The sequence below is a fragment of the Mirounga leonina genome, unplaced genomic scaffold, assembly GCF_011800145.1.
Source record: "Mirounga leonina isolate KUSES-001 unplaced genomic scaffold, KU_Mleo_1.0 Mir_55, whole genome shotgun sequence".
In the NCBI taxonomy this organism is placed as follows: Eukaryota; Metazoa; Chordata; class Mammalia; order Carnivora; family Phocidae; genus Mirounga; species Mirounga leonina.
This window is the reverse complement of record NW_023270816.1, coordinates 10,172,691-10,194,201: the sequence shown is the minus strand read 5'-3', so window position 1 is coordinate 10,194,201 and position 21,511 is coordinate 10,172,691. Positions and strand designations below refer to the sequence as shown.

Below are 21,511 nucleotides of genomic sequence, written 5' to 3'. Positions count from 1 at the left end.
GCCCCACCCCAGGGTCTCTCAGGCATCCCTCCGCCCCCAGGGTGTCCCCGGCATCCTTCCAGCACGGGCTCCACCCTCAGAATTAAACTGAGCCTGGATCCTCAGAGGTGAGCTGGGTGCACAGGGGCTGACCCGCCTCACGGAGGGAGCCGTGCCAGACCAGTACGCAGTGAGTGACACAGGTGGACAGCGTGGCCCCAACAGAGACACCTGCGCCCAGAAAGGCGTAAGTGAATTGGCTCGCACAACTGTCCGTGAAAGTCAGCCCTGTCAGTCACTCACTTCCAACATGGGCAGTGAGTTGTCCCCCTGGAGCCCCGGGCCCTCCTTCCCGCAGCCCCCGCCCCCGCTGCTCAGGTGCAGAAGCTGCAGGGCGAGCTGGTCACCTGGCTGTAGGTGCCGTCTTCGTTGCATTCCGGGATGAACACCTGCTGCAACTCCTTGCGGGCCTGCTCCTGGGTGTACTTCCTCTCGGCCACACACCTGGACACATCTGCAGGAAGGAGCCAAGCAGAAGGGCAGGGGTGTCACAGAACTGGGAGATGCAGATGCGTGAGTCACCGCAGCCGGTGGGGGGGCAGGGCAGAGGGTCCCCCAAGGAAGGACCACAGGCCTGCACAGTAAGAAGGGCGGGGTGCTCTCTGCTCTTAAGGAGCAGACACTGAGGCTCAGAGATGGCCGCCCTGCTTATCCCGTACAAGGTGGACTTTGCTGCCCGAAGGTGAAGACGTCCCCCTGTGGTCTGGCCAGCCGCAGACCGGCGTCTGTGGGTCCGAGGAGGTGTGTGAGCTCACCAGCTCCAGGACACACTGTGCGCCAGGGCTAGAAGCCCTGCTAAGACCAGACCCAACGCCGTGGCCCTCAGCCGTGAGGTCTGAAGCCCGCCTGGGCCAGGAAAGGACAGTGACCCTCCTGTCTGTCACACTGCCCCAGAGTCTCAACGCCATACTGAGGTCCTGCCCCCCCCAAAAACTGCAAGTGGAAAATCTGACAGTAAGTCAGATAAAAAGTCAAACATCCTTAGCCCTCCCTCCACTCTGTCCCATATTTTCAGGCTTTTGGGTGAACATCACTATAACATAATTCAATAAAAAGTGCCACGTTCCTCCTGCTCCTCAAGGAGTGATCACCTGGGTCCCAATAAGTTCACAAAAAAGGGAGAGTCTAAACACACTGGAGTGTGTCTACCCTCTCTCTGGACTCCGGGGGTTTGGAGACAGACCCTCAAACCAAACACAGAGACGCGTGTGCGCGAGGGACGCGCTGGCCTAGGAGTGAGTCCCCTCTGTCATCCCCACAGCCTGCAGCAGCCTGCGTGCAACCTCTGGGACCAGAAGGTGTCGTAATTCCTGCTGTGAGCGCCCGCCGTCCAGTGACGCGCGGAGGTGTGAGCCCCCAGCCCCCCAGCACGGCGGGTGTAGCAGAGCGCACCCACGTGCACCGTGCACGGCCACGCGCCCCAGGACGCCTCCACAAGCTCACATTCCCTTCCTCGGCCGCCATTCGAGGTCTCTCATCGGAGCCTTCAGACTTGAAAAGAATGGCTTTCCCAATCTTTCTAAAGTGTTTCCAGATTTAAATAACAAGTTGTCGAGATCTTAAAGGCCCTCTGGACTCCGAGAGATACTTCTTCAAACGTGTCCACTGGCCAACATCTTTAGATGGTGACTTTTGATTGCTGGTAGTTGAAACTCCTGGGTCGGACAGCATGCTATCTGGCCACCCGCTCCAGGGCCCTGGGCCGCGGCCACGGCTCCGGCGGCCTCCGCGTGCTGAATATAGACTCTGCCTCTGAACAGACTCGTCCTGGGCTTCGGTGGGACCCTGGGCTGCAGGCTGTTCCACACACTGCAGAAAACAGCCTTTCATCCAGGCGCAGTGCTCAGGCCCTCATCTACAGTTTGGCCTGGCCAGCGAGCACTTGGCAACATGTGGTTTTAGTGCACTCTGTGTTTTAGCTGAGGACAAATCACTGCTTTGCTGGACTTCTGTCGTTTTTTTAGTATAACCTGTGGTTTGACTGTCTAAAAGGAAAAGTGATATGACTTCCAGCTTGCAAGGTCTCCACCAGGGTACAGATGGAATTACAAATCACTTCTAATATTTGAGCTATCATGGAGCATGCCAAAACAGCATAAATTTTCCAAACAACTCGTGGACCTTGTTCCTGGCTTGGATGCCTTCCTTCAAAGACTCTCCACTTACTTCTGATCAGCTAGTCCTCAAACAGGCAGCTCTCATCTCTGATGGAAGATTAAATTCTCAGCTTTCATCCGGCACGTTACTCACAGGAGGCAAGCCTGTGGCACAAAACTGTGGGGTCTGTGTCAGCTGTCCCTTGAAAATCAAGGTGCCGTCTGCCTCCACCTCTTGCCTGCGCTCCTGACTCTAGATACCCTAAATCAGGGTCTTCACCATTGAGAAGGGTCAGCAGCCCACGAGGGCAATTCTATTGAAATATGCAAAAACACCGGGAACTTCACTCAAAATTAGTAATATCTCCAATTCTCTTTAGTTTGTTACTTGTTATATTGCAGTCAGAATACTCCACATGAGATCTACCTTTTTAGCAAGCAGTTCACTGTAGGTGCCGTGTCCCGTAGTGATCCTGGGTGGTTGACACTCTCCCCTGTGTCCTTAACATCACTTTAAACCCTGACACGGCTAACGTATACCCACTCGGGCTAAAACAAATGGCCCTCTTTACAGAAATCCCAGTAGTAAGCACAGCGAGATGAGAGGCGAGACTGGATGTTTTTCTGGGTGGTGACTCGGTCTGGAATGGCCACCACATGGTTCTGACTTTGAGCCTGGTGCTGTGTGCTGAGGTCCAGGCTGTCCTCGCTGCTGCATGCTCGCGGCCCAGCACAGGCCCTGCACAGACGGGGCTGGCCTCCAAACGGGGGAGCTGGACGAGCAGAGGCTACCAGACAAAGGAGACACACTCTCCTGGGGCGGTGGCCACAGAAATGCTGGTCCTATGCGTGACATGCCTTTTATGTGTATTGGCATCCAGTGAAGGCAGACACTGTGTTTCAGAGGTTGTAATATTTTATCCACCCATAATTTTGAAGGCCAGACTATGAGAAAAATTAAGGATTCTGTGCTACAAATCTCTTCGCATAAATAGAACGTTCTTTCCCTCCCTAATATAGGTGGCTGTGCTGTGATAAAAGGCCAGCAGAATGGGCAAGGTGACCCATCCACCCTCCTCCTCCGGGCAGTGAGGACAGCAGGGCCGTATGTCCGCCAGAACCATCCCTTGACCATAGCACTCCAGGGCTAGAGGGGAAAGGCACAGAGTTTCCTTTTTAAATGACTATTATCAGTTTAAATGCAGAGAGACAGAAACAAATTATAATGGGAAAACCTTTAGTCCATAACTGGGCTTGCCAAGTCATACAGGAAAAAAATTAGATACACCGCAAACTCTTGCAAGAATATATTAAAGTATTCAGACAGGTTTTACAACATTTATGCGGAAAACGACTGATGACAACCATCTGTACGGTAATTGATAACCATGAGCATCCAGGCATCGAAACAGACCCCTGCAAAACCGTCATCACTCTCCTTTAACCAAGTCTGCGTGCAACCTTCCCAGGACAGACAGGCCAACACTGTGCTGAGATTCTCCCGGTTCTGCTGAGGAACTAACACTCTGAGACTGTAGGTATTGCTAAAGCAGAGGGAAGATTTTTTTTTTCACGTAACATTCCGAAAAGCTCTGTTGTGTTTCTGATTGCAGCTTGAACGTGAAAGTGACGGTAGTACCTCTTGTCGTGTCCACTTTAGTCCATAAGGAAGGACGTTCCTAACATCAGACTTACTAGAACACCATAAAGGAGTTAAGGCAGACATGATCTGTGTAGGGTTTCAGCAAGAGACAAACACAGATATGATTAAAAAGTCCTCGAACACACCTGATGTCATGGCTATCTCAGAAAGCCTGCTGTGGGCAGGAAGAGGCATAGCTTCGACGCGGCAGGTGGCACTGACAAGGACTCAGCCTAAAGACCAGACAGAAGAGTCACTACGCACACATGTACACGCACAGATACACGGGCATGTGCACATGGTGTGCACGCACACAGAGATACATGCATGCGCACGGCTACATGCACACACGTGCACACATACATGCACGTGCACTGCGCACACGCATATACGTGTGTACACATACGACACACGTGTACACGGACACGTGTGCACATGCTCACGTGCACACATGTACACACATGCACAGAGATACACGTGTGCACAGCTACACGCACACAGAGATACACGTGTGCACATGTACATACACGTGCACACGTACATATGAGGTACACATGCACAGAGATGCACATGCGTGCACACACATGTACACACAGATACACACATACATACATACACATGTGCACATGGGGATACACAGGCACGGAGATACGCACGTGTACACGCCCAAAGGGATATTCATGCACACACACACGCCTATATCCTGCATAGACTTCTTTTATGGAAACATCTGTTTTAATGAAGAAAATAACAGCAGGCTAACAATTGATTTATAGTAACCCAAACACACCCTGAGACCAACGCTTTCTGTGGGTTCACAAAGCTCCTGGTGAAGCCACGGGAGACACCCAGGTTGCTCCGGCCTCCCAAAGACAATGCCACCAGAAGCCTAAGGGAATGGCAGGCAAGGGAGCTTCCCAGCCGGCTTCTTGACTCTCCACACGTAAATCAAGGCTTGTTAGGAGGAATCTTGGTGTTCATCTGATCCCACCGCCCTGTTTTACAGACGAGAAGGCTGGTGCAGACCGTGGCCAGTCGGTGAGAGAAACTAGCAGGTGCCTCGGTTCAGCACCCCTCACACGGGTCTGTGATTCTCGCACTGGAGTGGGCTGCAGGGCGCTAGAAAGCCTGCAGGTGCGGGCGCTGGCGGCTCCCCTCCCTGGGCCCAACCCAGCAGCGCGGGACTCTGAGCACCCAGTGGAGAACCAGGGAGAGAGCAGAGGAGACACAAGGAGTCAGAGGCTGCAGGGCACTTACTGCTGCTAGGCATACACCACACCTTTAATAAAATTAATGTAAAAATAGAGGACATTTAGAGATGGCAACACCCAACCCAGTGGGGGGTGACACACAGAAACCCCGCTCGAAAGCCTAGCTGATTTCAGGGATGACACGTGTGCGGCCTTCTACACTAGTGATCATGGTTTATCTGGAGAAAACCATGCATGTGTCACTCAGGGCTCTCGAAGGGAAAGAACAAGACGCTGAAACTCATCAAACGTAGCAGTTATTATGAATAAGAACCACTCATCTGTCCCTGTTAGGACACAATCTGCCTCCAAGCTGACACTGCATGTCCTGGCCCAAGTGCTGTGGGCTCGCCAGGGGCTCACCACGTGCTCACCGTGTGCTCGCCACGTGCTTGCCGTGTGCTCGCTGTGTGCTCACCGTAGCTCGCCAGGGGACCACTTGGGGGTGGGGGCTTTTGTGGCTCACGGAGACTGCAGCCTTGCTCAGGTGGTCACAACAAGGACCACAAGACGCTGGCAGCAAACTAGGGGGAGGAAACAAGGAGCATTCTGTAACGATGCTCCTTTCTTCGGTCCTGGCCCCAGGACGGCTGTTTTCTGACAGATATCCGTGATCACTGTGTTTCCAGAAATCTCAAAGTAGTTCTAATGCCTCCTGGCATTTAACTGTTCTCCTTCTTCCTTTTTTTCTGTTTTTTTATTCAATGCCAGAAATTTTGTTGAAAAGAAAGACAGCTCCAATGGTCTCAGATCAAAAGAAAAGTATTAATGTGTTCGCTAAGTTCTGAAAACACGAACTCCATAGATTTCTAAGAAAAATCTATCAGCATAAACCACTGCATTTCTATTCAAGGTCAACAGTTAGATCGTAATATCCAATTCATAAAATATTTTTATCCAACTTAATTAACTATGGACTAAAATATTTTAATGGTTGTTTTCAAACTAGTATATTCAAAATAGACAGGCCTAGGGCGCCTGGGTGGCTCAGTTGGTGAAGCGACTGCCTTCGGCTCAGGTCATGATCCTGGAGTCCCGGGATCGAGTCCCGCATTGGGCTCCCTGCTCGGCAGGGAGTCTGCTTCTCCCTCTGACCCTCTTTCCTCTCATGTGCTCTCTCTCATTCTCTCTCACATAAATAAATAAAATCTTAAAAAAAAAAATAGACAGGCCTATAGGACTCTCACTCTCCACCCACAGACCATGAAAATGCCCTCAAAATATGCAGTTTCCCATTTGTCAAATTGACACCATTGTGCACTAGCTTATTCCAACATCAGGAATAATTTAGAGGAAAAATCCAGGTGGTTATCGGTATCACGTGAAGTGGTGTAAGGGGACACTCGGTCTTGTGCTCCCTCCTTCCCACTCAGGGAAGCAAGCTTTTGACCTGGCTGTGTCGTCGAATCTGCCGTATTTGTGCCCACAGAGGACAGAGGAGGGTCACAGCCTAATCTGCCCTGTGGCCGCGGGATCCCTGTCTCTGGGCCCCACCCACACCCCGGCTCACTTTACCTCCTCCCACCCCCAGGAACCACTTCCTCCCCGTTGGCACCTGGACAGGCGGGGGGTATTGCCTGCTGGACGTCAGGACGTGGCTGGTAAGCAGCTAGCAAAAGACGCCAGCCAGTGCAAGGAGCCCATCCTCGGAAGAGGCCCACCTCCCGCCATGAGCCAGGACCCAGGCCGAAGGTGCTTGTGCAGGAAATGTCGGATTGTGGTCTGGAAGCCCGTTTTCAGGGCGTCCCCCGCGTGGCACAGATTCATGTCACTCACAAGATGAGGGCTGTAAGGGGAGGCTTCAGAGCCCCCGCCCTGTGCCCTGAATCCACCACAGCAGAGGTGCACAATGCCCTGATATTTTATTTTGTTTATTATGTAGGCTCCGCACCCAGCACAGAACCCAACGCAGGGCTCGATCTCACGACCCTGAGATCCAGACCTGAGCTGAGCTCAAGACGCTTAGCCGACTGAGCCACCCAGGCGCCCCACCCAGTTATTTTTAAATAAACATGTGGCTAACAATGTCCCTCTAAAGTAACTTTAATATTTGCTACCCTTGTTCGCTAAAGCACCAAGTAAGCATGATTTTGAAATCTACGGGCATCTGTACATTCTTTTTATTTTTACCCTTTTGATTTAATTGAACCAGCTTTTGTGAGGTGAGTTTTAGTTCTACCCACTTCCCTTCACACATTTTCTGTGTCACAGATTTATGGGACGACATTTGTTCAGTGAGCTGAGTGAGAATCCCACCCAGGAGAATTAGCCAGAGCAAGTAGGCTGGGTCCAAACACAAAGAAGCGAACAAGGACGTTATCAAGAAGCAATCCAGCGTGGACCCCACAGCGGGCACAGCCAAGCTCTGAGTCGGGCTTCCACCCAGAGGACCTCTGGGTGGACGAGGTGCTCTGGCCTTGGTCTACCTGACCCAGCACAGTTGCCCACAGTGTGAGTGCTAATGCAGAGGCTTCACCTGGCACTTGCTCATGGCCTTCCAAGACAACAGCTCATTGGGGTTGTCGAAAGGAACATGGCGGAGAAAAGAACGTTAACTCAAATGTTACCACCACCTCCACAGCATGTTGCCACAAGCGATGCCAGCCTGGGTGATTGCTTCTAGAAACCTCTCTGAAGATTAGAGCATCTGATACTTGAATTTATTCTTAAATCACTTCTCTAGTCTCAGCACAGATAACTGAGGTGCAAAACTACAATCGAGGCATCCGAATTTTTCTCAGATTGATGTGTTTAGAATAAGGACACACAAACTAGACACAGAACGGAAAGGAAGAGAAGTCCTTACATGGAAGCTTCTTCTTGGATGCCACTCTGAAGCCGTGATCCTGCTGCTTCCATGCTGAGGCCCACTGCAAATCATTTCTTTAAATTCCAGGATCGTTAACAGGCAGTTACAGGTGGACAATCTAATGATTCACCAATGCTGCACATGACTCAGTGCTCATCAGGGTAAGTTACCCTAATCCTCATCCGCTATTTCCCCCATCCCCAACCCACCTCCCCTCTGGTCACCAGCAGTGTGTTCTCTAGAGTTAAGGTCTGCTTCTTGGTTTGACTCTCTCATTTTTTACTTTGCTCATTTGTCTAATTTCTTAAATTCCACACATGAGTGAGATCATATGGTATTTGTCTTTCTCTGACTGACTTATTTTGCTTAGCGTAATACCCTCTACATCCATCCATGTCATTGCAAATGACAAGATTTCATTCATTTTTATGTCTGAGTAATATTCCATTCCAATATATATAAATATATATCACTTCTTTATCCATTCATCAGCCGATGGACACTGGGGCTGCTTCCATAATTTGACTACTGTGGACATTGCTGTTATAAACACTGGGGTGCATGTATCCCTTCAAATTAGTGTTTTTGTATTTTGGGGGGTAAATACCTAGTACTGCAATTGCTAGATCATAGGGTAGTTCTATTTTTACTTTTTGAGGAATCTCCATACTGTTTTCCAGAGTGGATGCACCAGCTTGCATTCCCACCAACAGTGCAAGAGGGTTTCCCTTTTTTCACATCCTTGGCAACACCTGTCATTTTGTGTGTTGTTAATTTTAGCCATTCTGACCAGCATGAGATGATATCTCACTGTGGTTTTGATTTGTATTTAGCTGATGATCACTGATGTTTAGCATCTGTTCATGTGTCTGTTGGCCATCTGGATGTCTTTTTTTGGAGAAATGTCTGTTCATATCTTCTGTCCATTTTTAATTGGATTATTTGGGGGTTTGGGTATTGAGTTGCAGAAGTTCTTTATATATTTGGATACTAATCCCTTATTGGATATGTCATTTGCAAGTATCTTCTCCCATTCAGTAGGTTGCCTTTGAGTTTCATTGATTGTTTCCTTCACTGTATAGAAGCTTTTTATTTTGATGAAATCCCAGTAGTTTATTTTGCTTTTGTTTCCCTTGCCTCAGGAGACATATCCAGAAAAATACAAATCATTTTAATCCCCAGACAACTGTCCGGGCACACCATCCTTCTTAGTAAAATGTGTGAGAACTCCAAGGGTGGTCTGTGTTAAAAAGCAATGTAGAACAAACCAGGAATGGTGGTTTCTGATGAGCAGAAGTCCTTTGGTTTAAATATTGCTTCTTCAAAATACATTTCATCTCCAGATATCTGGGCTAACTCAGTCTTTGTTGAGGACACAGTAAACAAATTTCTAGTGTTAGGGGGTGCAGTTTTGGAGGCTTTGGGTGTCCTGTTTTCATGGCCCCCATGATGGGTGAGCTGCACTCTGGGCCCAGGAGACCTCTTGTGTCACTTTGCCTCATGAGGTGCAAGCTGTCTGGTCACTGCAAGTTCCTGAAACCCATGTGAGAGATCGTCGGAGGAGAGCCGGGTGGTGGGAACATCTGGGGTTCTGGAGAGTCTCACACGGGCCATTTTAGAGCATGGAGGAGGCCATCCACAGTCTAGATGATGTCATCATGAACTGAAGGTTCTTACAGAGCCCCTGAGTGCCTAGGAACTAGAAGTCAATCAAAGGCAGGGAGAGAGCCTGGCGGTCATGTAACAGGTGAAGTCCGCTCACGCTCATCCAGGGAGCCATTCTTTTTTTCTTTTTAAAGATTTTATTTATTTATTTGACAGAGGGAGACACAGCGGGAGAGGGAACACAAGCGGGGGTGGGGGTGGGAGAGGGAGAAGCAGGCTTCCCGCTGAGCAGGGAGCCTGATGTGGGGCGTCCAGGGAGCCATTCTTAACAAGGAATGTTAGTTTACCAAATGTACTCGTGCAGGCATACCTCATCTCCCTTTATCAGGCAGATACTCTGCCAACCGAAGGCTGGTGGCAGACCAGCATCGGGAAGTCAGCCAGCGCCATGTTTCCAACAGCATTTGTTCACTACCTGTCTCTGAGTCACATTTCCGTGCTTCTCGCAATATTTCAAAACCTTTTCATTATTATTGTATTTGTTTGGCGATCTGTGCTCAGTGATTACAAATTACTGAAAGCTCAGATAAGGGTTGTCATTTTTTACAAATAAAGTACTTTGTAAGTAAGGTATGCATGTTGTTTACTTAGACAAAATGATTTTGCACACTTAGTAGACTGCAGGATAGTGTAGACAGAACTCATGTGTGCACTGGGATACCAAAACATTGATCGGCCTCGTTTTATTGGGATACTCACTGCGCTCGGTGGTAGGGAGCCCAGCCCGCCGTTCTCTGAGGCGCGCCTGCACTGAGTAACTTCAGAATCTATTGGAAAATCTCAGGCTGGTGCTAAGCGATGATTTAACTTTAGAATCACACAGAATGAAGCTGCCTCAAGAGTATCGATTGTTTGCTTGAGTGAATGAAGTTTTCTTGTGTGTCTGTATCTCCATCAGGTGTATCTGAGGTTTTTCACTCAAGTTTTCTCCAAAGGAATCAGAAACAGCATATAGTTTACCGAAACCTAACGGCCACCGAGAAAACAGGTACAAGGACAAAATAGGGTTCAGAACGCTGGAGACTCAGGTGGATGGGATTTGATAAATTATATTCTACTGTTTTCTACAAGTGGGAATGGATATTTAAGGAGAAAAAAATCATTTTTCATTTACAAAAATCTTTTTTTAAAGGTATGTTCTGCTTTCTTCCATCCCACGAAGAAAGGCAGAGCAAGCCTGGCTACACCAGGAATCCAGCTTGCTGCCTCTGCATGTGACCCTTCCAAGATAGCTTTTATTGTGGATGGTACACACAAGGATATATAATTCAATTAAATAATTTCCAAGGCTGCTAATTCGAATTATCGCAACTTTTATGGAATTTTTCTATAGAAGGATATTTCATATCTGTGCTTTAACATTTTAAAAACTATTTTTCCCTACAAAAGTAAAATTTAATTTGTGAACCATATGGGTTCTGTTGAACAAAAATTACAGGTCTTTACTTTGAACGCACTGTTTTCTGCTTGGGCCAGAGTTGGAAGAAGCACCTTCCTGTGCGCCCGGTGGGCGGCAGCATCAGATCCCCGGTGTCTCTGGACTCTGGTATGACACCCCACCGCAGCGCCTCCATTTCAAGTATGAATCAAATACTTTGTTCCCTGCATTTTCATAAACTCAGTAACTTACTGAAACTGAATTAAAACCACGCTTCCCGTCTGGCAACAGCTGCTTCCTTCACCTCGGGCATCCCTCTGAGAGCAGGTCCAGGAGGACGCCTGTCGCGGCCGACGCCTGGGGGAGCCCAGAGCCTGCGCACCCGGCGAAGGCGCAGCGCAGCCACGGAGGAGCCGGGTGGCGCGGTACGGCGAGGGACGCGGTCTCAGCGCAAGTCAGCTTACCTCTGTCCCTCTTCTGCCTCAGCTCCCTTTGGCTTCCCATTTCCCCCTAAGGAAAAACTCCAACACCTGATACTCCAGGTCTCCATAGTGAGATCAACCCCTTGTCTCCCACCCCTCCTGGTGTCTCTGCTCGGCCTCAGCGCTGAGGTCATGGCCCCTTAACGAAAAGGAGGAAACACTCCTTCTGTGTGATTCCCACTCGGGGAGCTGCATCTGACCACAGGATAAGAAAGGGACTCGGTGTGCAGTGCTCTGCTGTCCCCTCACAGAGAGGACCTTCCCAGCTTCCCCAGCCGGAGGGCGTCCCACTCGCATCAGCTCATGTTCAGGCCTCTCTGTGGCCTTTAAATCCTAAGGGTCGGGCGCCTGGGTGGCTCAGTTGGTGAAGTGACTGCCTTCGGCTCAGGTCATGATCCTGGAGTCCCTGGATCGAGTCCCGCATCAGGCTCCTTGCTCGGCGAGGAGTCTGCTTCTCCCTCTGACCCTCTCCCCCTCATGCTCTCTCTCTCTCAAATAAATAAATAAAATCTTTAAAAAAAAAAAAAATCTATAAAAAATAAATAAATAAATCCTAAGGGTCTAAAATACTTAGACTCTGAACCAACCACGATGGTGGAAAGAAAGCCTTCGTGAATGTGTGACCATCAGTTATGGGCAGCACACACATACCCACGCGTGGTGCCTGTGGACATGGACCTGTCCCGGGCGAGCCCACGGCCCCAGCGTGGGCGCAGGTGCTGGTCGCTGTGGGGAGCCTGGGTCTGCCGGCAGAGCACCCCTGGGGGGTCAGCAGGAGCAGGCAAGGTGCCGACTCAGTCACGTGCAGAAGTGACTCAAACGTGTTCACCTCGGATATATCATATTATGAAGGAAGGAAGAGCAGGTTATTCAGAACATGGCCAATCTGGAGCCGAGACACGGACCACCGTGGCCGACAGAGTTTCGCCTTGCTGTGGGATTGCTGGGCCAACAGCGAGACAGAGCGGAGCCTCCTCTCAAAGGCGATTTTACTCTGTGTGGTCTTTTTTCTTAAGGTAACAGCAAAAAGAAGGTAAATCTCTTTCTGAACGCGACTGTTTGTGTTGAAACATCAGCGTGCTTTGTTGAGTCAAAGCCTTCATTAACATAGGAAGTATTTCAATGTTTTGCTCTAAGCATGTTAGCTAAATCTAAATCTGATTCTTAAATCAGGATCATCAGAAATTACAGGTGTAAAATCAACGGGAAGGAAAATCACTGACAGTCGGTGCAGGTGCTGTATGCACGTCCCATCTGCAGAGAAACAAGACGGGGTGGAAGGAAGCGGTACTGACTGGTGAGAATCCTTTCTGAAGACTCAGATAAACGTATGTCCTGATAAAATATCCCAAAGAAAGAGCATTAAACAACTTTAAAAGATGCCTCTGCTCCTGAGACTCAGAATACTCTTCTTCCTTATACATTCTGAAAAAAAAAAAAAAAACCCACAAACCTAAAACCCTTGAGCTTTTACATATAAAAATTAGCAAAGATGAAAATAACATATATGGCCTTCCATGTTAATAACAGGCTGATGGCACCCAGCTTACCTCTGCAGTTTCCTCGATAAGCAATTTCTAGCTGAGGGTCTTTGCATTTGGCACGCTGGAACTCGCAGCGAGACAGGAAGGTCCTGCCGTCCGACGCGCAGAGGGGCTTCTGCGAGGAGCCCCCACAATCCAAGCTGCAATCCTTGTCTTTATCTTGATCGACTCGCAAAAACTTGGGGGAGAAAAAAAAAAAAAGAAGCCAGACAAACGTCAAGAGGCGTCCTGCAGAGCCGCAGAAAACAGAAGTCTGCCTGAGGCCATGGCGGGAATCCCTGAAGAATCTAAGCCCCGGGCAGTCAGGGATCTCGAGAACCGATCCTCTCCAAGCCAGCTACACTTAGTGGTGCACAAAACTGTGAATATCTGCAGTGGGATGTGCAGGAATTCTGTTTGACCGTCAATATTTGCCCTTCCGTTTGTAAATTAGCTTGCAAGTCCCCTCCTGCATGCTCCGTGTCTTACTGCCACCCTGGAAGTTACTCCCGAGAGTCAGGAGTCCACGGAGAGGACTGGGGGCGGGCTAACCCCTTCTTGCGTCCTTGCTTGAACTAGCTTACCGTCTTCTGAATCAACGCCTGGGCCCGGGGGCAGCTGCTGGTTTCCGTGACATGCCTAGCAGCACTGCACCCCATGCATGCATGCATTGCCCCAGCATCAAGTGGACGCAGAAGTCAGGGGCCTGCCCTCACCCAGCACTGCAGGTGCATGAGAGCACAGGACCACGTGAAGGAGCCCCTGAGATGGCCCAGCAGCCCCTCCATGGCTGCCCGCGCTCCCCCTCGCCTGCTCCAGGGTCCCCATCCTTGCCTTGGTTCCTCCTGATGCCCTGACACTCCACTGCAGAGCCAGCTGTGTCTTCCAGGGGCCCGTCTGCCCACACACCCCCCCCCCTTGGTGGACAATGCCACTCTGACCTGTCCAGTCCGCACACACCGGCGGAGCAGTGAGCATGAAGCCGGGTCTCAGAAGACACTTGGGAAGGCTTTGTACTACAGGATAAATGGGATCTCCACGCAACTGTGGTCACTGATGGATGTATGCCCTGCCCCGAGGTGTTTTCTCTGATTTATGGAGCATTAGCAATTCATTAAAGGAAAGAAAGGAAGGGAAAAGTAGGAAACTGAGAGCTGTGGTTATTTTTTTTTTTAAAGATTTTATTTATTTGTCAGAGAGAGAGCACAAGCAGGGTGAACGTCAGGCAGAGGCAGAGAGAGAAGCAGGCTTCCTGCTGAGCGGGGATCCCAACGCGGGGCTCGATCCCAGAACCCTGGGATCATGACCTGAGCTGAAGGCAGACGCTTCACCGACGGAGCCCCCCCAGTGCCCGAGGACTGTGGCCATGACCGAGTACCGCACAGTGGTGTTTGGCCCTCTGAGTACTGTGTGTATTGAATAGGTTTATTTGGCACGTTAGTCCCAGTAATATTTATGGAGGTAGAGAGAGCCGTGCTCAGAAAAGCCTGTTCGGTCTCAGAGTCCAAGCTGGGGGAAAAGTAGGAATGGGGTTCAGAAGCTCAGGGACCCTCATCCACTTGTTCCCTCATCAGTACAAGGAAAACAGGAAATTCTCAAATTTAAGATACTTCATTCCTTAAAAGGTACCATACTTCTCCCGTGAAGCTCTGCAGGTCCTTGCAGGCACTGTTAACAGAGTAACCCAAAGCTGACCCTGAGACAGCGCGGAGGGAAGGAGGACTGAAGCTGGGACGGACCCCACAGGGAGTCCGGGCCAGGCCTCGCGCCCCTGACTGGGGTCCCGGGAGGGAAGGGCCAAGTGCACCGGCCAGGAGGGGGCTGGGGAAGGTGGTCATGTCTCTGACGTCTGGATGAAGGCTCCATTCAGGAGACAGGTGACGGCAGCTGGAGGCAGTGGGGTCTCCCCTCAGTGGGGCCTGGGGCCACGGCAGGGACACACTGTTCTAACTTGCTGGAGCTCAAGCAGCATGCCCTAATGTGTCCTGAGAATAAGCTGACTTGCTAAAATGCTCTGTGCTTATTTTAGCCAAGAGGCAAGTGAAGACAGATCGTTGCTCTCTCACAGTTGTGCAAAACGTTGTTCTTTTACTTAAAAATGGGCAAAGCAAGCCCATAAAAACGCTTGATTGAATTCTGTCTCTATAGAGTTTTAAGGCCTGGTTTTTTCACTTTGCCCCAAATGTGTTCTAACTTTCCAGCCACAGAGGTGCGCCCCTGGGGGCCGCCCAGTTCCTGGGAGATGCTGACGCTTCAGCGTAGTGAAATTAGGAAGTGCGTCCACTGACATGTCGCTTCCAGTTTTGTGGAGGTTTCCCCCCTTGCCTTATTCTTCCTGCAAAGCTCTGGGGAGTTTGATAGCCCTCCTCTGAAAACAGCATCATGCAGGAGAGAGACATAGAGACAGACAGAGGGATGGACAGAAAGACAGAGACAGAGATACACAGAGAGAAAGAGAGACAGAAAGACAGAGAAACAGAGACAGAGAGGGGAAACAGAGAGAGGAGACAGAGAGACATTCAGAGACAGAGAGACAGACAGAGCAGAGACAAAGACAGAGACAGAGACAGACAGAAAGAGACAGACAGACAGACAGAGATGGGAGACAGAGCGCATGTGAAGCAAGGAGCCCACCTGAGGCTGTGAGGTGCTCAGGACCAGCCCCGCCCCATAAGCCACGCCCATCCCTGTTTCAGTGGAAAGGTGCAGTCACCCAAATCCCACTAAGTTCGATGTGTAAGAGGTGGTCTATTTGCATCTCCTAACCTGAGTTAGGAAATGCAGATTACTTATGGGAAGACATTGGAATTATCATTTTCTCTAAAGAAAGAGACATCTACATCTTGCAAAAAAAAAAAAAAAAAGGCCTAGCATTCAGGCATTTGGAATTTGACCACAATTCTTCATAATTTAATAGTGTAGAACTAACAATTGAGCTTTTCTTTGTCAGAAATAAGAGAACACACGCTTTACGCACATTTCTCCTCCCCCCTCTCACTTTGAACAGCAGTGACGTCCCAAGGCAGACAGTGCACAGAAGAAAATGAGCTTTTACTCGGCTCTACTCTTCAACCAACAAAGCCTGTTAAAGGAAAATAAAACAGCCCTATTTTAAAGAATTCACTGTTTATTAAAAGAACTTGGTTGAGGGTCTTCAAACTAGTTAAGATAAAAGGTAATTTGCCAAATTTAGAAAGAAAGCAGACATTGAGTGACACGAAGAAAGACCTCAGAGTGCCAGGGCTCCCCGTGTCTTTTATCTTGACAAAGCGGTGCTGTTTGCCATATGCAAGGACAGTGGTGGGAGGAAGCTGCAGAGGGCGCCCGCGCAATCCTGCGGGGAAAATAGGTCCGATGCAAACGATCAAAAACACGGTCTATATTTTGCTTACTAAAAAGCAAGGGTGTAAACCAGAGGGAAAGTTAGAACAAGACCCACACATTGAAGAAACGGGTTAAAACACACTCTTTAAATATGCATGTGGATGGATTTTCCCACAGTGATATTGATTTAAGACTTTTTTTTTTTTTTACTGTTTATGCTACGAGATAGCGTTAAGAAATAATTAACGTAGTTCTGCAGCTGTAGGATTCACAAAAGCAAGAACTTTCTAAATCAGAGACCACTGGAAAGTGAGTAGAGCTTCTAAGTGTGTTTGCTTAATCGGCAGATGAGGCTCACCCTGGGGTTCGGGGGAACAGACACATGGCGAGGACATCAGTGAAGTGAGCACACCTGCTGGGATGTAAGAGGGAATAATTTTGAAAGCAACCGAGGGACAGGTAATGAGCACGGTCACAAATGCAAGCCTGTTCAAAGGAGCAATGTCTCCCTTTAAGCTCTGAGCTTTCTCAGATTCCAGGAAAGAGTTCCCTGCTTTTTTAGCAAACCGGAGAACTGAAATCGACGATGCCAACATAGAGATCTCACCCGTCTACAACCTGCACTTAAAGGATAAAGTGAAGCCAGAGGGTACTTGCTGCAGGGTGCTTCTCCCAGTGAGACCACCTTTGCAATCACTCACTCACGCCACGCGCTAGAAGAAGTACAAGTCAAGTCAGATCCAGCTTCAACTGAACTTATTAAATAATTATTGAGTGACTGCTCTCTACCTCCTCTTGTCTCCAGGACAGTGGGATCCAAAGGAGGGCCTGCCCTTGTGGAGCTTACAATTTAAGGGGCAATAAGTCTGGGACCACGGATGATCACCAGGTCATCTGGGGCCACAGAGGATCACCATGTCACCTGGGCCCACAGAGGATCACCATGTCACTTGGGACCACAGAAGATCACCATGTCACCTGGAACCACAGAGGATCACCAGGTTGTCTGGGGTCACAGAGGATCACCATGTCACCTGGGCCCACAGAGGATCACCATGTCACCTGGGCCCACAGAGGATCACCATGTCACTTGGGACCACAGAAGATCACCATGTCACCTGGAACCACAGAGGATCACCAGGTTGTCTGGGGCCACAGAGGATCACCATGTCACCTGGTTCCACAGAGGATCACCAGGTGATCTGGGACCACAGAGGATCACCGTGTCACCTGGGACCACAGAGGATCACCATGTCAGCTTGGATCACAGAGGATCACCAGGTGATCTGGGACCACAGAGGATCAGCATGTCACCTGGGACCACAGAGGATCACCAGGTCATCTGGGACCACCCATGATCACCAGGTCAAGAGGAGGTAGCAAGTTTTTCAAGGAACATGCAGGAAGCAGAGGAAGGGTCAGCCCTTCTCTCGGGGTCAATGCTGAGAGGGTGCCTGTGACAGGAGGACCCACTAGATGGGGCAACAGGTGTGGGACGGGGTGACACAGGGGCTGCAGTAGTGCTCTGAGTACTGAACCCCAGGAGGCTTGTCTACTTTGAGTGGGGAACTAAGACAGAGCTCTCAGGGCTTGAAAGCCTCCGGGGGAAACGCAGTCCCAACCTTCGAGAAGACGCTCAGGGATGAAGGTTCTGGATGCTTCTTACGGTCAGTAGTGACAGGGACAGTCCAGACTCACTGTGAGGAAAGCAGGAGCCTAGAAACTGTCATTTTTCTCTTTATTTGCCGTGCTGCCTTCACCGTTGGCATGGTGAAGTGCTCTTATAGAGTCCTTGCTGGCTTTCGGTCCCCTGACCCGTTGTTTCATGGATTCTTCTAGCTCTCTGTGGACATCTCCTTCTCACGGTGAGGCTTTGGTCCCAGCCCACAGCTGAGGATGGGCATGCACTGTGCTGTTCTGCCTGCTCTGGGTATCTCTTCCCCTTTCCCCAAACACTTCTTTTTTGTTTGTTTTCCTCACCTGCTTCCACATCAATATTAATTTCAATATTCTTGTATTTTTTGCTTTTTGTTAGCACTTCTTGGAGATAAGTCAAGAAATCTCTTGGGTTATTAATTTTCCCAGTTCATGTTAATTTGAGATTCAGTGAGAACTTGGGTATCATAAAATCCTTCTTAACAAAAAATCATGTGGATGGTATTACCTTAATACAAGAACGATCTTTGGCAAAAACAAAAAAAATCACGTTAGTCAACACTCATCATTGTTCCCTAGTATCAGAATTGACTTGTCTGCACACGGCAGACTTTGACTCTGATTCCCTATAGAAGACTGCGTGGAGGGAATTTCCAGTCTCAGGGGTCACACCCCTACCTGAGGGTCTCAGCAGATTTCCTTCATGTCAAAGCATTTACAGAGGGCTCACTGGACCTTGGGTGCTATCTCTATTAGTTCAAGGGACAACCAAGTGCCACTCTCTTATCCAGAATCCCAGGAAGAATCAAGGGATATGCCAAATGTGTATGTCACAATTTACATGTTCTTCTCGGGCTACAGCCTCAGGAAACAGCACAAGGCTGGCATGTGGGGGACATTATAGTGGACACTCAACCAACAGTCCGGAACCCACGGGACACCACCTTTACAGGCTACAGAGGATGTAGGTTCATCCATGTGCCCTTGGCAACCCCACATGGGGTCTGGTCGACAGCTGGTGCTCAATAAATGCTTGTATATCGTAACTCTGTGGGACTCACTCCGGAATGGCTAGGGCAGACGGCAGGGGAAAGAGAAGGTATTTGAACACACTGATGCAGGGATGCAAGAATGAGAGAGAGCCGAGGCCATGGACAGACACGTAAGCTCAGGAGGAAGCCACGGCCGGTGCTCTCTGCCGTGACTGCGTTAGAACAAACAGCCTGCTCTCCAACCAGACAGTCCAGCCGTCTGTCCGCCACCCTCCACGGCACACGCCTTATTTGACAGGCATCCCAGGCATCTCCGGACCCTGGCACACAAAAGCTCGGACCTCAGCTCTGCCCTTCAGGGGCAGCAAAAACAAACATCCTACCTGGAGAGCCATTCCCAGTGACAGGATGAAAGTTTACATGAGAAGTGTCTGAAAGTAACAATAAAAGGGATTAAGCCGCTGCCAGATTCCACTTCCTAAACACCCCGGTCTGCACACGAGGTTCCCCACCACCGGCAGCTGGCTCACCACACAGACCCCCGGCCTCCCCCGCAGAGCCCCTGATTTGCAGACCTGGGGTGGAACCTGGGAAGTCCGCGACTGATAAGCAGGTCACGTGGCCGCGCAGGAGGCGCCCACCGTCGGCACGGCTGGCACCCGGCCAGGTGGTGGTGGCCGCTGCTGGCTGTGATGGCCAAGCCCCCGTGTTCCGAGGGGGGGGCCACGTGACTCATCACTTCCCCGGGAGCCCCCACGCTTTCTGAGGCAGTGGAAGGAGCAACAGATGGTTGCTCTTTCTCTTGGAGTCCTCGCTTTCCTTAGACTATCAAATGCATTTCATTGATAAAATGACATTTTCAAAGGCATTCAGGCCGGAGTTCCTTTTTTGAGGCTCCTGCTCATTTCGAAGCATTTAGAACAAATTACACTAAAACACATGTTAGAGAGTAACCTGCGAAGCCGGGGAATGCATCCAGAAGCAGAGATACCAGATCGTTTGTTCCCTGGCCAGACCTCAGTGGGGACCACGTGCTCTGCAGGGAAATCATTCCCACTGCAGGCACCACGAGGCAGGAATCAGGAACCAGGACACAAGCCTTGCTGGAAGCAACCAGCTCACGCTGCCGCAGGGAGATCACCACGGCACCCAGAAGCAGGCACGAGAAACAGGAGGTGCCAGGAAGCCTCAGGGATGCTTATGACCATGTTTGCATGCTTTAATTGTTAGAGAATGAATACCTCATGTCAGGGCCAGGGACTCCGCTCTCTGAATGAAGACCAAGCAGGGCCCAGTTCTGGGTCCGCATCTAAACACCAGCGAGACCCACACGGCGTCCAAGATACCATCTGCATTCCTATTTCTCCCTGGGCTTGTGATCTCACTCTTTCTCAGACAAGACGAATGCACAAAAGGGATTCTGAAAGTAGGGATGCTTCCCTGCTAACAAGGGTCACGGGGCTCAAGATTGCCACGGGTCTGCTTCCTGTAGGGTTTTCCTGATAAGTCTGCGCACAAAGCAGGTTCTAACAAGGATTTGCCATGTGAATGAGCTGGACAGTGGGACGTTCCTGAGACAGCCCGTTTGTGTGCAGAACAGCAAAAATCCTGAGGGAGGTGAGTGCTCAACAATGCAGAGGGGACTTCTTGGAGGAAAAGAGGGGACAAGAGAAGACCTTCATCTCTCCCATACTCATCTCCACCAACCAACACAAATACCATACCCCGAGGTGAAAGAAACCGATGCAAAAGTCTGAGTCCCTTTCTCTGTGATAAACAGAACCAAATGCCCTGTGCTCACATCCAGGGGCCAGTGTGGATGGAATGCTGTCAGGGTCTGGAGGCTAGGTGGGGAGCTCTCGGGAACACAGGTGAAGAGACCAAGGCCCTCAGGGGACACCACGCACAGGTACCTCATGTGACCAATGAAGAGACGGAGGGTCCCAGAGGAGGTCACCCAACTAGTCTGTGACACAACAAGAACCACACCAAGGACTCCGCCCCCAGGCCACTACTCTCCACCGCAAGCACACATGGCAGTGTCCTCAACCCGAGGGCGCCAGGGCTGCGTCGTCTCTCTCCAGGCCCTGGCCCCAGGGCTGCAGTATTCACCCAAAACACAGGACCAATTTTCTAAAAGAAGCCTCGGGGGGGATGCATGGAAGAGGGGCTGCCTTCCCGTCCCCCTCTCTAGTTTTCATCTTCTTCCGTCTTGAAGGGCATTCAGTGCTGGCTTGTGTCTGGCATCATCAGAAGTGGAAAACAGCTTATTCCCCCTCTCACCTTGGTTTACACATTAAATCAGATTCTTCACATTTTTTAACAGTCTTGGTTTATGTTACGAGATAGCCAAGGCATGAGATCCTTCCAAGGGAATTCTCTTCACAGTTCTTTGAAATGTAGCATCTGAAACCTCTAATGCAGTCATACCACCATCCAAAATTATCATCATTATTGAATGCATAAGTACAATCTCTGAGATAGGTGGAAATGGTTCTGGAAGCCCCACATTCACTAAAAGCTGGCTGCTTCTGTAGTCCATCATCTGACACCTCTCGCTGGAGTGTCTGTATTGCCCTCCCCCAGGTGCCAACACAGGAAGAACCAGCTCTCTGCTCTAATCTGCATGCTTCATACAACACCGTCCCCACACCA

General features: G+C 49.9%; 1 protein-coding gene across 3 annotated transcripts in view; it reads right to left on the bottom strand.

The window, feature by feature from the left end:
* LOC118001898 (SPARC-related modular calcium-binding protein 2) overlaps positions 1-21,511 on the bottom strand; it is a 157,065-nt gene that overhangs the window by 92,642 nt on the left and 42,912 nt on the right. For all 3 annotated transcript variants that reach the window (XM_034992075.1, XM_034992073.1, XM_034992074.1), the window contains exons 2-3: positions 12,912-13,083; positions 387-493 (exon numbers count right to left, since the gene is read on the bottom strand). In XM_034992075.1, coding sequence (XP_034847966.1) covers positions 387-493; positions 12,912-13,083 — 279 coding nt within the window. The remainder of the gene's footprint in view (positions 1-386; positions 494-12,911; positions 13,084-21,511) is intronic.